Source organism: Canis lupus, chromosome 3, assembly GCF_048164855.1.
Source record: "Canis lupus baileyi chromosome 3, mCanLup2.hap1, whole genome shotgun sequence".
NCBI classification, from domain to species: Eukaryota; Metazoa; Chordata; class Mammalia; order Carnivora; family Canidae; genus Canis; species Canis lupus.
This window is the reverse complement of record NC_132840.1, coordinates 42,355,135-42,370,370: the sequence shown is the minus strand read 5'-3', so window position 1 is coordinate 42,370,370 and position 15,236 is coordinate 42,355,135. Positions and strand designations below refer to the sequence as shown.

The 15,236-nt window shown below is 33.9% G+C and overlaps 1 protein-coding gene across 2 annotated transcripts in view; it reads right to left on the bottom strand.

The window, feature by feature from the left end:
- The window catches only part of EFCAB7 (EF-hand calcium binding domain 7), a 47,720-nt gene that overhangs the window by 23,835 nt on the left and 8,649 nt on the right, over nucleotides 1-15,236 (bottom strand). The window contains exons 5-7 of one of the 2 annotated variants that reach the window (XM_072820559.1): nucleotides 14,787-14,982; nucleotides 14,236-14,357; nucleotides 1,131-1,272 (exon numbers count right to left, since the gene is read on the bottom strand). In XM_072820559.1, the coding sequence (XP_072676660.1) occupies nucleotides 1,131-1,272; nucleotides 14,236-14,357; nucleotides 14,787-14,982 (460 nt within the window). The remainder of the gene's footprint in view (nucleotides 1-1,130; nucleotides 1,273-14,235; nucleotides 14,358-14,786; nucleotides 14,983-15,236) is intronic. The other variant, XM_072820561.1, reaches the window with a different exon arrangement.

Here is a 15,236-nt window from a genome sequence, read left to right as displayed (position 1 = left end):
TGTGCCAGTTCTGAGCCCAAGGCTCAGGAAGCCCTAAGTGCTCTTGCTTTTTCTTCCCTTTTTTTTCTTTTTAAGATTTTATTTATTTATTCATGAGAGACACAGAGAGGGAGGCAGAGACATAGGAAAAGGAAGGAGAAGCAGGCTCCATGCAGAGTGCCTGATGCAGGACTCCATCCCGAAACTCTGGGATCACACCCTGAGCCAAAGGCTTCTTCCTCTGTTTCCTCTGCTTCTTCCTCTGCCTATGTCTCTGCCTTCTCTCTGTGTCTCTCCTGAATAAAATAAAATCTTAAAAACAAAATTGTTTGTATTTCATATTGCTCCAAATTATGTTTCTACATAACTTCTCTTAAACATATTAATTTAAAAAACTGACAAATGGAAAAGCTAAAAATTAATTAGTAAATAAAAAGTTCATTCTGTGTCATGAAGAAACCAGGGTACACTTTGTTCTTGTTTTTAAATTATTTAAAATAGGGGATCCCTGGGTGGCTCAGCGGTTTCGTGCCTGCCTTTGGCCCAGGGCGCGATCCTGGAGTCCCGGGATCGAGTCCCACGTTGGGCTTCCGGCATGGGGCCTGCTTCTCCCTCTGCCTGTGTCTCTGCCTCTCTCTCTCTCTATCATAAATAAATAAAAATAAATTAAAAAAATAATAAAGCCACTAACTTTAATAAATAAATGATTTAAAATAAAACATGCTTTAAATATACATGAAAAGAACTTAAATACTTTGTAAAATATAATAACACAGTCAAAGTATAAACTAAAGCTTTCTTTCTTGAAATGTATGTAACCAGGATGCATGGGTGGCTCAGTGGTTAAGCGTCCACCTTTGGCTCAGGGCATGGCCCCAGAGTCCTTGGATCGAGTCCCCACATCAGGCTCCTGGTGAAAAGCCTGCTTCTCCCTCTGCCTCTCTGTCTCTCATGAATAAATGAATAAAATCTTAAAAAAAAAAAAACCCTAAAAACACAAATTTATTCTAAAAAAAAAAAAAAAAAGAAATATATGTAACCATGTTTCTTAGGTACATTTTCTTCAGTAAGGCTACCAAATACTTACATAAGTATTTTCAAAGGGAACATGAATTGATATTTTTAAAAGTACATGAAAAATTTAAACTTGCCTTCAACTTGACTCAGGTTTAATGGTTTAATTGTTAGATAAACCATGGATCTCTGAACTATTTGCATCCTATATTGATGACTAATGATTTCACCATCTTCTTCTAAGAAAAAGCAACCTTTTGATTGTACACACGGCCATTCCTGAAATGAAGGAAAAAAATTTTTTCAAACATTTATTAAATGTTTCCAGCATGCAGAGTAATAAAGAGAAACCTGAGGAGGATATAAAAGAAATGTCAAATAGAGCCACTGACTTCCAGGAATTTGTGACATCATTAAGAGGTTAAAAACAACAACACACCCAATAGGCATAACACAATTCAATTATAATTGACAGTTCTATATGGTTAGAACAAGAAAATAATTACATGTGCAAAATAATAACTCTAATTCCTAAAATAATGCCTGGTACATTGTAGGTACTCAATGGTATCTGACTGATGGGATGGTGGGGTGGCCATCAATGTAAACTGAGAGGGCAATCTATGAACTGTATCTTGAAGGATTAGTGGACTTTAGATAGTGAAAAGCTAAGAAAAAACATATGGAAAGAAAAAAGAAAAATAAGGTTCATGAGAGTGGAAGAAATACTGAAACAAAGTAATAAATAAAAATGCTGCCACAGGGGCACCAGATGGCTTAGTCCATTGAGTGTCGACTCTTGGTTTTGGCTCAGGGCATGATTTCATGGGTCTTGGGATCAAGGACCCGCCCCACCTCCCACCCTGATCAGGCTCTGCGTTCAGTGGGAAGTCAGCTTGTGGATTTGCACCTGCCCCTGCCACCACTCACATGCTCTCTCTCTCAAATAAATAAGTATTTAAAAAAAATACTGCTACCATAATTAGGGCAGGATTAGTGCTTGGAACATACTAAAGATGACTAAGGACCACTGAAACTGATGTCAAAAGGAAAAGTGATGACTTTGTATTTAAAAGTTAACGTATATGACAACCAAAATAACTGTTTCAAGTCCAGGTAACTAAAAGAACACTGAATAAGTTTTACAGCTATAGTGAAATGCTGATAAACATTAGTTTAGAGAAAAGTTTTTCTGCATGATTTATTCTGCCATTTCTGACTAGCCAAATCCCTTCTGATCGAAACTAATAGCTCTATAAGAGATCTATTAACTAAAAAGATATAAAAAATATAGAGATATAAAAATAAAAAATAAAGCTCAAAGATGATGCCATATGTAGAAAGTAAAAAAATGGGGCAGCCCGGGTGGCTCAGCAGTTTAGCACCGCCTTTGGCCCAGGGTGTGATCCTGGGGACCTGGGATCGAGTCCCACATCGGGCTCCCTGCATGGAGCCTGCTTCTCCCTCTGTGTCTCTGCCTCGCTCTCTCTGTATGTGTCTCTCATGAATAAATAAATAAAATCTTAAAAAAAAAAAAAGTAAAAAATTCTCCACTGAAGGTATGAGGAATTTTGCCATTGCCATATGTATAAAAATGGTCTTTAATTTATTAGGCTTGTTTACCTATAATGTAAAATATACCTCTGTTCTACTCCTAATGACTTTCAAACATATTTATAAGGTTTTGAAGTGACTTTAAAAAAATTATTTTGAGGGCAGCACCAGTGGCGCAGCGGTTTAGCGCCGCCTGCAGCCCAGGGCATGATCCTGGAGACCCGGGATCGAGTCCCACGTCGGGCTCTCCTGCATGGAGCCCGCTTCTCTCTCTGCCTCTCTCCCTCTCTCTGAATGAATAAATAAATAAATATATAAATCTTTAAAAAAATTATTTTGAAAAATTATCTGGAAGGATATTTAGATAAGGCCAAGATTTCACTAATATTAAGAAAGCTACTGAAAAGGTATGCATTAGATGTGAATAATAAAATAAAAAAATACCAGTAATCCCTAGTAGAATTATCTACTACGGCACTAAAAAGGTGAGAACAAACATAATTACATTAAGATTTCTTTTTTTTTTTAATGTGTCAAGATTTTATTTATTCGAGAGAGAGAGCAAGCATGAATAAGGGGAGGGACAGAGGGAGAAGCAGACTCCCTGCTCACTGAGCAAGGAGCCCAATGCAGGGCTTGATCCTAGGACCCTGAGATCAAGACCTGAGTGGAAGGCAGATGCTTAACTGTCTGAGTCACCCAAATGCCCCGAGACTGACTTCTTACTAACTTCTTTTAAAGGCTAAATTATCCTAACATGTATTTATGCATCATTTTGTTCTTGTACAAATGGTAATTAATTTCATATTTAATATTATTTTCATAGTACCAATATACACTTAAAATTAGAAAATTTAAAAATAGGGGAAAAATCTCCATAATTCTATCATCCTAGTTTGATTTCCATGTAATCCATCCTAATACTGGCTTTACATAAAAACCTATTATTTACATTCTAATTAACCTTTTTTATATTATGTCTTTTCCATTTAATGTCATATCCAAAATATTTTGCTATTAAAAAATAAGAACAAGTTGGGAGGACTTATATATCCTGATTTCAAAACTTACTTCAAAGCTACAGTAATCAAAACAGTGTAATACTGGCATAAAGACAAATATGTAGACTAATGGTATAAAAAGGCCAGAAAAAAATTCTCACATATATGGTCAGGTAATTTTCAACAAGGATGCTAAGACCAGGGGCATCTGGGTAGCTCAGTCAGTTAAGCCTCCGACTCTAAGTTTTGGCTCAGGTCATGGCCTTATGACCATGAGAGCTGGCCCAGTGCCAGGTTTTGTGCTTTGCTCAGAGTCTGCTTGTCATTTTCCCTTCCTTTCTAAATCCCTACATCCCTATTCCTGCTCACATGCAGGATCTGTTTCTAAAATAAATAAACAAACAATTTTTTTTTTAAAGGATCCTAAGACCATTCAATAGGAGAAAGGACAATCTGGTCAACAAATGAGGCTGGGAAACCTGGATATACAAGTGCAAAATAATTAATTTGGACTCTTACCTTATACCGTATACAAAAATTGATATAAAATGGATCAAAAACCTAAATATAAGTACTAAAACTAAAAAACTCTAAGAAGGAAAGAGTAGAAAAGCTTCATGATATTGGATTTGGCAATGATTTCTTAGAGATGACACCAAAAACACAGGCTAGAAAAAAATACAAACTGGACTTCATCAAAATTAAAAACCTTTGTGCATCAAAGGACACTATCAACACAGTGAAAAAGCAGCCCACAGAATGGGAGAACATATTGGCAGTCATATATCTGAAAATGAATTAATATCCAGGATATATTAAAAACTTACAACTCAACAACAAAAACCAAAAAGCCCAATTAAAAAATAGTCTTAAGACTTGAGTAGACATTATTCCAAAGAACATACCAGATGGCCAATAAGCACATGAAAAGATGCTCAATATCGCATCATTAAGGAAATGCAAATCAGAACCACAATGAGCTACTACTTCCTACCCAATAGGATGGCTATTAAAAAAAAAAAAAAAGCCAAAAACACAGAAAATAACAAGTGCTGACAAGGATGTGGAGAAATTGGAACTCTTGTACATTGCTGGTAAGAATGTGAAATGTGAAGTCACTGTGGAAAAGTTTGTCAGTTTCCCCCAAAATTAAACACAGAATTATTATATGATCCAGCAATTCCATTTCTGGATATATATTGAAAAAAGAGACTCAAACAGATATTTGTACACCCATCTTCATTGCAGCATTATTCACAACAGCCAAATGGGAAGAATCCAAATGTCTACTGTTGGATGAATGGATAAACAAAATGTAGAATATACATACAAATGTAATATTATTCAGCCTTAAAAGGGAATAAAATTCTAACATATGCTCCACATAGATAAACACTGTAGACACTCTAAGTGAAGTAAGCCAGACACGAAAGGACAAATATTGTATAATTCCACTTATATGAGGTATCTAGATTAGTTAAATTCAGAGGCAGAAAGTAGAGCATTATTTGCCAAGAGTGGAAAGAGGAGGAAATTGGGTTATTGTTCAATGGGTAAACAGATTCAGTTGGGGATGATGAAACGCTTCTGGAGATGGATAGTGGTGACAGTTGCACAACAATGTGAATATATTTAAATGCACAGAACCATACACTTAGAAATTGTTAAAATGGAAGATTTTACGTTATGTATATTTTTCCACAATTAAAAAAAATTTTGCTAAGTAATATTTAAATTTTTTCAACTTAACTGGTTCTATAATTACTCATTGAGTTGGTATACCATTACTTATTTCTAAAATATTAGATATTTAGGTCATTTCTAATTTCTCTCAGTATAAATAATAATAAAATGAAGACTACTGGGCAGCCCAGTTGCTCAGAGGTTTAGCACCGCCTTTGGCCCAGGGTGTGATCCTGGAATCCCGGGATCAAGTCCCACATCTGGCTCCCTGAATGGAGCCTGCTTCTCCCTCTGCCTGTGGCTCTGCCTCTCTCTCTCCCTGTGTCTCTCATGAATAAATAAAATATTTTTTTAAAAAATGAAGACTACTTTGTCCAAATGCTTTTCCTTTCATGAATAGTATCCTTCAAAAGAACTCCTAGGCCAAAAGTATACACACTTTTAAGGCTAATGAAACTGATCCAATTTTATAATACTATCAACAATGTACAATGTAACAATTTTGTCACTACCATAACTTGGTCGGTAGTATTATCATTTAAAAAACTGGGTGACGGGGAGCACCTGGGTATCTCCGTGGGTTGAGCATCCAATTCTTGATTTCAGCTCAGGTCATGATATCAGGGTCCTGGGATGAAGCCCTGCACCAGGCTGTCCGCTAAGCAGAGAGTGCTCTGGAGATCCACTCTTTCTGTCTCCTTCTACCCCTCCCCCAGCTTGTGCTCTCTCATTGTCTCTCAAATAAATTAATTAATTAATTAAAAAAAATTTTAGTAGTGGTAGGGAATTTAGTAGTGGTAGGGAATGATTTCTTAAGTATGGGTATATAAAATATTCATTATAGTATTCCACATATTTTTGTATATGGTATTGCATCACTTTACATTAATGCAGTTAAGAATGACATAACAATTAAAATGGTAGTGAAACAACTTTGCATTAATTTGAATTTCTCTGATTACTAGCAAGATTGAACTTTTACCCATGTGTTTATTGTTTTTGTCTCGTTTTGTGTGAACTGCCTACTCATTCTCTTATTTTCTTAGCTCTATCACAGACTCAGTAGTTTTGTTACATATTTTAATAAATTCTTTTGATTGTTTTAGATGATGACTACCCTTTGTAAGCTTTGATATATGTATTTTCTCTTATTTTAGTTTTGGTTACTTTTAAACTTATGTAAGTTTTTGATTTTTATATTCTTCTTTGGAGATTTCTTCTTAAACTGAATTTTAAGAAATTACCATTATTGCTGAACTATTACTCAAGCTTTCAGTCAGTCATTAATCACAAGCACTGTCACACCTTTGGGGTATAAAAAGATATGTGTACTTTTAATTCTGAGAAATTAAAATGTGACCTTAAATTATTGAAATTCATCTTCGTAAGTATATTGCCTATGACAGAAACGAGTCATTATATATGATATTTCAACAACATCCCTATGAGGCAATAAGGGGTAGATATAAATTAGTCATTTTAATAAACAGAGAAATTAAGGTACCCAGAGGTTATAAAGAATCTGAATTTTACAAGAAGTTTGTAGAAATATTAGGTCAACAGTCTAAGACTTTTGGATCAATGCTTCTAGGATTAGATCATGTTTCCAAAACAAAATATACTCTAGATACTAAATCCTAAATTTTATAACTCAATGAGGCTCAAATAGGGGCTTGAGCCAGAAGTTCAAATTCAAATATTAATGATGAGTAAGAGTGTATACAGATTTTCACGTAGCCTTCCTGTGAATTTATTAAGGACTAACAACAGATGCTGACATTACCTCAAAGCCAATTGACTGTAATATAATCAACACAATCCTAGATGCTTACAATTGTTACAGAGAAGAAAGGGAAAGATATACTCACATAATATTTAGACAAGTTACCATTTGAGATAGTTTGAATTAAGATTCTGACATCAAATGGAAAACATGTTTTCCTTTCAAATGAATTTTGACTATAGCATTATCAAATGGAGTTTCATCTCAAATATTTTATAAATATGTTTTTTATCATCACCCATCTGGAATGGTAAGGGATATTAGTTTAGAATTATAAAATATTTAAAGTAGATGAAGTATAAAAAGCAATCCAGTCCAGGGCAGCCCCGGTGGCGCAGCAGTTTAGCGCCGCCTGCAGCCCGAAGTGTGATCCTGGAGATCCAGGATCGAGTCCCAGGTCAGGTTCTCTGTATGGAGCCTGCTTCTCCCTCTGCCTGTGTCTCTGCCTCTCTCTCTCCTCAATCTCTCTCTCTCTCTGCATCTCAATAAATAAATAAAATCTTAAAAAAAAAAAAAAAAAAGCAATCCAGTCCAGACTTCTCTTTTGATGGAAGTCTGAAAAATAAAGGAATTTACTTGACAAAATTCTTCTTGATTGCAGAACCAGAGCTGGATCTAGATCTCATTACTTTCTCTCCAAACTACCAGCTATATTTAAAATTCTGTTCTTTTTCACACTTAAATATTGGTCACGATTTTTCAAAAACTAGTATGTAAAGAAAGTTCATGTTAAAAAGAAAGCTCAGGTTTATAAAACTACTATAATAAAATATAAGAAAACATTATCATTTGGAATTACCCACATATTGAAATGTTAAGATAAACATAATTATCTGGGTTCCTTATTGAAAAATGCAGATTCTTTAGTAGCTGGAAAATCTGTATTTAATCATGGGTGTATTAGCCCTCTCTCCCACGGTTAAAAAAGTGTTTAAAAAACAACAGGCGTACCTCAGAGATATATTGCAGGTTTGGCTCCAGACCACTGCAATAAAATGAATACCACAATAAAGCAAGTCAAACAAATTTTTTGTTTTCCCAGTGCATATAAAAGCCATGTTTACACTATACTATAGTTTAAGCATGCAATAGCATTATGTCTAAAAAAAAATGTATATACCTTAATTAAAAGATACTTTATTGCTAAAAAATACTGATCATTTAAACTTTCAGTAACTCATAATCACTGATCAGAGATAACCATAACAAATATAATAATAATGAAAGTTTTATTATACTTTTAAGAATACTGCAAGAATTATCAAAATGTGATACAGAGACACAAAGTGAGCAAATACTGTTGAAAGAAAAAATGGTACTAACAGACTTGCTTGATACAGGGTTGCCATAAACCTTCAATTAAAAAAAAAATGCAGGGACTGGCTCAGTCAGAGGTACATGCAACTCTAGATCTAGGGGGTCATGAATCTGAGCCCCATGTTGGATGTAGAGCTTACTTAAATGAATGAATAAAACCTTTTAAAAATGCAAAATCTGGGATCCCTGGGTGGCGCAGCGGTTTAGCGCCTGCCTTTGGCCCAGGGCGTGATCCTGGAGACCCGGGATCGAATCCCATGTCGGGCTCCCGGTGCATGGAGCCTGCTTCTCCCTCTGCCTGTGTCTCTGCCTCTCTCTCTCTCTCTCTGTGACTATCATAAATAAATAAAAATTTTAAAAAAAAAATTAAAAAAATAAAAAAATAAAAATAAAAATGCAAAATCTGTGGAGTGCAATAAAGTGAAATGTAATAAAATGAGGCATGCCTGTAATGCATTTTTCCTGGTACACTGATAGTGAACATAATAATTTCTGACATTTGAGAAACTCAAATGTAAGAATTTTTCCATGTGCGTATTATACTTCTTGGGGGCAGTGCCATGGGCTGGCAGGAGATGGCTTTACATGGGGAGTGGGTTTAAGCATTATTATTGGAGGTCTTTCCTAAATTCCAGTTTTAGAAAAAGTACAGAAAGGAAATTTTTAAGTTTCCTTGGAAAGACAGCCAATCTAGATACTACAATACATGGTTAACAAGGCTGTAAAAAGGGATGCCTGGGTGGCTCAGCGGTTAAGCATCTGCCTTCAGCCCAGGGTGTGCTCCTGGAGATCTGGGACTGAGTCTCATGTTGGGCTCCCTGCTTCTCTTTCTGCCTATGTCTCTGCCTCTCTCATAAATAAATAAATAAATAAATAAATAAATAAATAAATAAATAAATTTTTAAAAGATTTTATTTATTTATTCATGATAGATGTAGAGAAAGAGAGAGAGAGAGATAGATAGAGGGGGGCTCCATGAGACACAGGCAGAGGGAGAAGCAGGCTCCATGCTGGGAGCCCGACGTGGGGCTCGATCCCGGGACTCCAGGAGCACGCCTTGGGCCAAAGGCAGGCGCTAAACCACTGAGCCACCCAGGGATCCCCTAAATAAAATCTTAAAAAAAAAAAAAAAAAAAGGAAGCTGTAAAAAGGTGGAACAACAGCTATTATAAAATAGAAAAAAGACAAATGCCACATTATTTATATCAAGCTTCAATGTAACAATCAGATTATTCTAATACTGAATAATGACAGTACTAGAATTTGTAGCTCTCCTGCATAAAAGGAAGCAAATTCTTAAGATCTGCCAGAGTTATTAAAAACCCAATGTTTATTCAATCTAAATTTCTTTAAAACAAATAGACTTTTAATCACACAAAGCTTTTCCTCTAGAACTTAGACTAAAATGTTATAACTTAAAAGAAAAAAGTACTGATAAAGTGGCTGGCTCATTCAAATAAATCAATTTGAAAGGATTATAGATTAAGTTGACAGTTTGAGTATTATGAGAAAAATGGAAGGAGGCTGAGTTTTTAAAAAAATATTAGAATGACAAGAGTAAGAAATTTTACGTGTGATACAGTTTTTTTTAAAACAGTATAAAGCAGAAATAAAATAGTAGCTTGTAATTCTTACACAGGGCATAAGGTGGTGCTATATTCTACCAATTCAGGTAAATATATAAAAGGAAAAAGAACTATTAACTCATTTGTTATATACAAATTTTATTTATTTTAAATCACAATGTATAAGGAAATGCTGAAAAGCACAAATTAAAAATAGTTGAGTTGAAAATGCTACCTATCAAAAAACTTAAATGTATCATCAGTAAAGTTACATTTTTCTTGGAAAGCTGTAGAGAATGTAATTTGTTTTGACATACAATTCTATATTATTATTAAAGTTTTAGGTGAGGTAAAATTATTAAGCTGTAGATCTAGCATAGACTTAGAGGAATTTATATGTATTGCCATCTAATTGACAAGCTGAATTGATCATCATTTTGAAAATATGAGAAACTTTTATAACAAAATTAGAGACTTCACAAAAATTCAGACAATATTTAAACTATTTGTATTGTTATACACATAGACATACATAAAACAAATGTTATACAACATATTATACACAACATATGCATATGTTATAGAACATTTGTGTTTTATACTCTATCAACACATACTTAAAACACATTCTAGGAGCCTGCATGTAGGAAGTATTGCATCTCTGGAGTTTATTTATTTATTTTTTTTTTATTTTTATTCTTTTTGCATCTCTGGAGTTTAACTCATGGTTTGGGTTTTCTCTAACTCTAGTTTTTTCTAGAATTAGAGAAAATTCTAGTCTATTTTCTCTATTCTTCTCTCAAAGAAAAACTCCTGACATTCCTTGCACATTATAAAACCTAAGCAGACAGAATTCAGGATTAGAAAAATAGTGATGAAGTACCTATACGTGATCTATAGAAAAGCTCTTGTAATACACATTCTTCACTAATTGTGTGAATTTGTAGTTTAAAGTCTGGTTTATGCATATCCCATTTCAACAATTTTCTAAGTTCTGAAAAGAACTTCCTCTGTCCTAATCCCATAATTCTCTACTCCACATGAAATTGAGGTACTCAAACTTGTTTAAAATAAAGTATTTGAACATAATTAACAGTTCTACTAGTAATTTACTCTATCAAGCTCAATTAAAATAAATCACACGCTAAGTGTAATAAGTCAGTCAGAAAAAAGACAATTATACACTTTCATGCATGTGGAATTTAAGAAACAAAAGAGGATCATAAAGGAAGGGAGGGAAAAATACAAGATGAAATCAAAGAGGGAGACAAACTATAAGAGACTCTTAATCATAGGAAACAAACTTGAGATTACTGCAGGGGAGAGGGTAGAGGTATAGGGTAACCAGGTGATGGATATTAAGGAAGGCAGGAGATGTAATAAGCACTGGGTGTTATATAAAGACTGATGGGGGGAGCCTAGGTGGCTCAGTCCATTAAGCATCTGCCTTATGCTCAGGTCATGATCCCAGAGTCCTGGGATCCAGGCCTGCATCAGGCTCCCTGCTCTTGCTGGGAGCTTGCTCCTCCTTCTTCTGCCTGCAGCTAGCTCCCCCTGCTTGTGCTCTCTCTCCCTCTTTCTGTCAAATAAATAAATAAAATCTTTTAAAAATATTAAATTATAAAAATAAAATTTATGAAATTTATTTTAAAAATTCAAAGTAAAATGCAAACAACTGAATCATGCTAAATAACAGAATTTTTTTAATTTACAGATTAAAAAAAATCATTTCAGCTCATCTAAGAAATACCAGATAGTAAACAATAGCAGGCAGTATCATGATCAGAAATAGGATAAAAAAAAAAAAAAAAAAGAAATAGGATATAAAAAGTCAGGTAAATTATGTAAGTAATATGAAGATTATGAAGTATTTCCAAAATGCTAAATTTTATATGAAAGCCACAGAATTTAAAAGTAGACACTATGCCATCTTCTTTTAATCATTAAATTCTTCTAGTATCTTTTACTTAATTCCTACTTGTCATCAGCACCATTCCATGCTTCTTGAGTCTTAAATGCAAAATGTTGTCTTTTGTTACACAATCACTACGGCCTATAGACTAATTGTGGCATTGTCTGTGAGATCTGTCCCTTCTGTGGAGCCTGGGTGGCTCAGTCGGTTAAACCATTAAGCATCTACCTTCGGATCAGGTCCACGATCCCAAGGTACTGGGATCGAGCCCCAAGTCAGGCTCCCTCTCCCCCTGCCTGCCACTCCATCTGCTTGTGCTCTCTCTCTCTCTCAAATAAGTAAATAAAATCTTTAGGAAAAAAAAAATCTGTCCCTTCCTTATTATGTTCAGCCTACTAACCTAGGCTGAGCTGGCATCACTTCATATCAGGATGTCTCTATCAGCTTTTCAGATAGTCTCTCTAAATTGAGGTCTCCATATACAACATATATAGTATAAGTTCTTTATATTTTCATCATATCATTACCATATAAATATCTACACTTATTTCTTAGTTCTCTAATAATATTAGTAACAATATTACTTATTAAAGTGATTATTACTATGTTCTTGGCACTGTGCTAAATGCTTAATACATGTGAGATGATTTAAATCTTTCAAAAACACACTAAGCATAATTATTCTCAATTTATAGATAAGGAAACTGAGACTCAGAAGGATTGTTGACTAACTTACCAAAGATCACACAGTTAATATACTATGTGACAAAGCTAAGATTTAACCAAAGCTCTTAATCAGCATCTAAGGTTAAAGCTCTTAATCAGCTTCTAAAACAGTGCTTGGCACAGTTACCAGTCAATAAATATTTGTTGAATAAATGAAATACTATGCTGGATTACCTTGGTATAATATTAAAAGTCAAGTAAATTTTTTATTTTTTAATATAATATACATGTTTTATACTAAGCAAAATAGCTGGCATATATTACCTTTTTAATAAATATTTGTTGAGTTGAACTACATTAAGAAATTGTATAGATCAAAAAAAGAAAGAAAGAAACTGTATTGGTAAGGGCCCAATTAACAGGAGCACGAAACAGAAAAAGCCTTATTACGATTTTAACATAATCCATATTAATATTTTTGTCTTTACACTGGGTAAAATTATTTGTTTATACTTTTGAATTAGGTAACCCACAATTATTTAACTAAGTTAATTTTATGAGCATTTAACTTAGTTGCAAAATACAGAAAGCTTTCATTGGTGGAAAATAATATTGTCAGAACACTAAATATTGTGTGTGAACATTTTGGACATGCACACGAAATTGCTTAGGGTGTAGAGATTCCTAAACAGTCTGAACAAAATTCCTTGGAGATAATGTTTTAAAATTTTAATATAGAACAAATGTCACTCTCTAGCAATTTAAAGATATAAGGGACTTCAGAGTTCAATAACAAATACAGAGTTGTTATTTGAAACAAAAATGTAGCCCTTGAGAACAATCAGTTCAGTTTTCTAACAGCAGTTACAGTATGTGGTCATAACCATTTTTCCCCCTTTTACAGAGGTCTCTAGGTACACATTTTTAATGTATCCTAGCAGTTTCCAGTTAATGTTTTATATTTCTGTAGCTATTATTTTCTGTTGAAAGAAAACTAGTAAAGGTTGAGTCTAAAAAGGGAAAACAAAGGAAGAAGATCAATATTAACACTCCACAAATATTGACTTAGCAAAGTGACTTTGTTGTCTTTCTCTCACAGGAATTGATATTGAATGAATGATTTATTTATAAGAAATACCTATGGAAAATATTTGTTAAACAAAACTTAAAAATTGCTTGGCAAAGTACATGATCAGATAATTCTTCAGGTTCAAAAATTAAAGGATCATCATTTTCAAACTAAAGACCTTTTAATAATATTCTTATTCATCATTTTTACTTTAGTATTATTAAAATAGACTTATAGGTAGAAATGCTGTAATCCAGAGAAATATCTCAAGAGAATTATTCACAAACTTTACTGGTTCTCTGTAGACACCAAATAGTTACTTATAAACTTAATGTCAAATTTTTTTTTAGAAAAAGTCTTACCTATTAATTTAAAATACTCTACCTTTGGGGAGCCTGGGTGGCTCAGTTGGTTAAGTGTCTGACTTCAGCTCAGGCAGGTCATGATCTCAGGGTCCTGGGATTCACCCCCAAGTCAGGTCTCCTTGCTCAGCAGGGAGAGTGCCAGTCCCTCTGCCCCTTCCCCTGTTCATGTATGCACTCTCTCAAATAAAAAAATTAAATCTTAAAAAAAAAATGTGTGTGTGTATATATATATATATATATTATATACACACACACATATATATATATATATACACACATATATATATATATATATATATACATACATACATACATAAAATACAATACCTTTATTGAATCTGGCTCAGTTAACTTTGAGTTTCGGTTGCTATTAACATCCATGGTAATTGTACAGGAAACAGATGTTTTGAACTTTCTGGTTGCTGCCAGTAGAGAACTCCTAGTATCACCTGTAACAAGTAATAGTTATTTGGTCTCACATTATGAAAAGTTGTCAATACTAAGTCTGTTTCTAAACAGTGTAGCAAAAAACTACATGTGCATTAATTTCCTTCTTTTTGTTCTTCCTATTGAAATAAAGTTAGAAGTTTCATATTTATCAGACTTTAATGGTCCCTAATATATTGGCTACTAATAAGGTTCTATATTTCAACATGTCACTCTTACCCTAAAATTTTAGTTTTAACAAAATATAATAAGCATAGCCAGGTCAAGTTCCATAATAAAATTTTTACTTCAATAGATTTTTATAGCTGAGAGTCTAGAAATAGTAGCTAACAAAAGTTGGATTCTCATTTATCATTAAGATAGTAGAAAAATATCCCCAAATATGACTGTTCATTCTTGATCAAGAAATCCTTAGTGTCAAAAGTAAATACCTTTATTTGAGAATGTTTCCTGATCAGTTTTTCTTATGGTTCTAGGCGATGGTTTTGGTACTGGTGATGGGTCCCTTTCAGGGGATCCTTCAATGTGGCTTCCAAACTGTTGACGCCTCAGTTTACTATCAACCTCCAGTTTTTCCACAGTAGTTTTGAGACATTGCTCATTGGTTGTCATATATACTTTACAAAACTACAGGAAATAAAAAAGTAGTCCAGTGGGTGAAACATTCAATCATACATCTACGAAGAGGCAAATGCACATTAGTAGGCAAGGGATAGACTGATAGATGGCATATATTTCCTATTGAACTTGGTTACTCATTTTATTTTCTTGAATCAGATTGACCACCCTCAAGTGACCTAGTGAAATGCAGCCACGATTCAATGAGGAGGTCATACTCTGAGTGAAAATAAAATGTTACACAAAGAGAGGTGATTTATTAT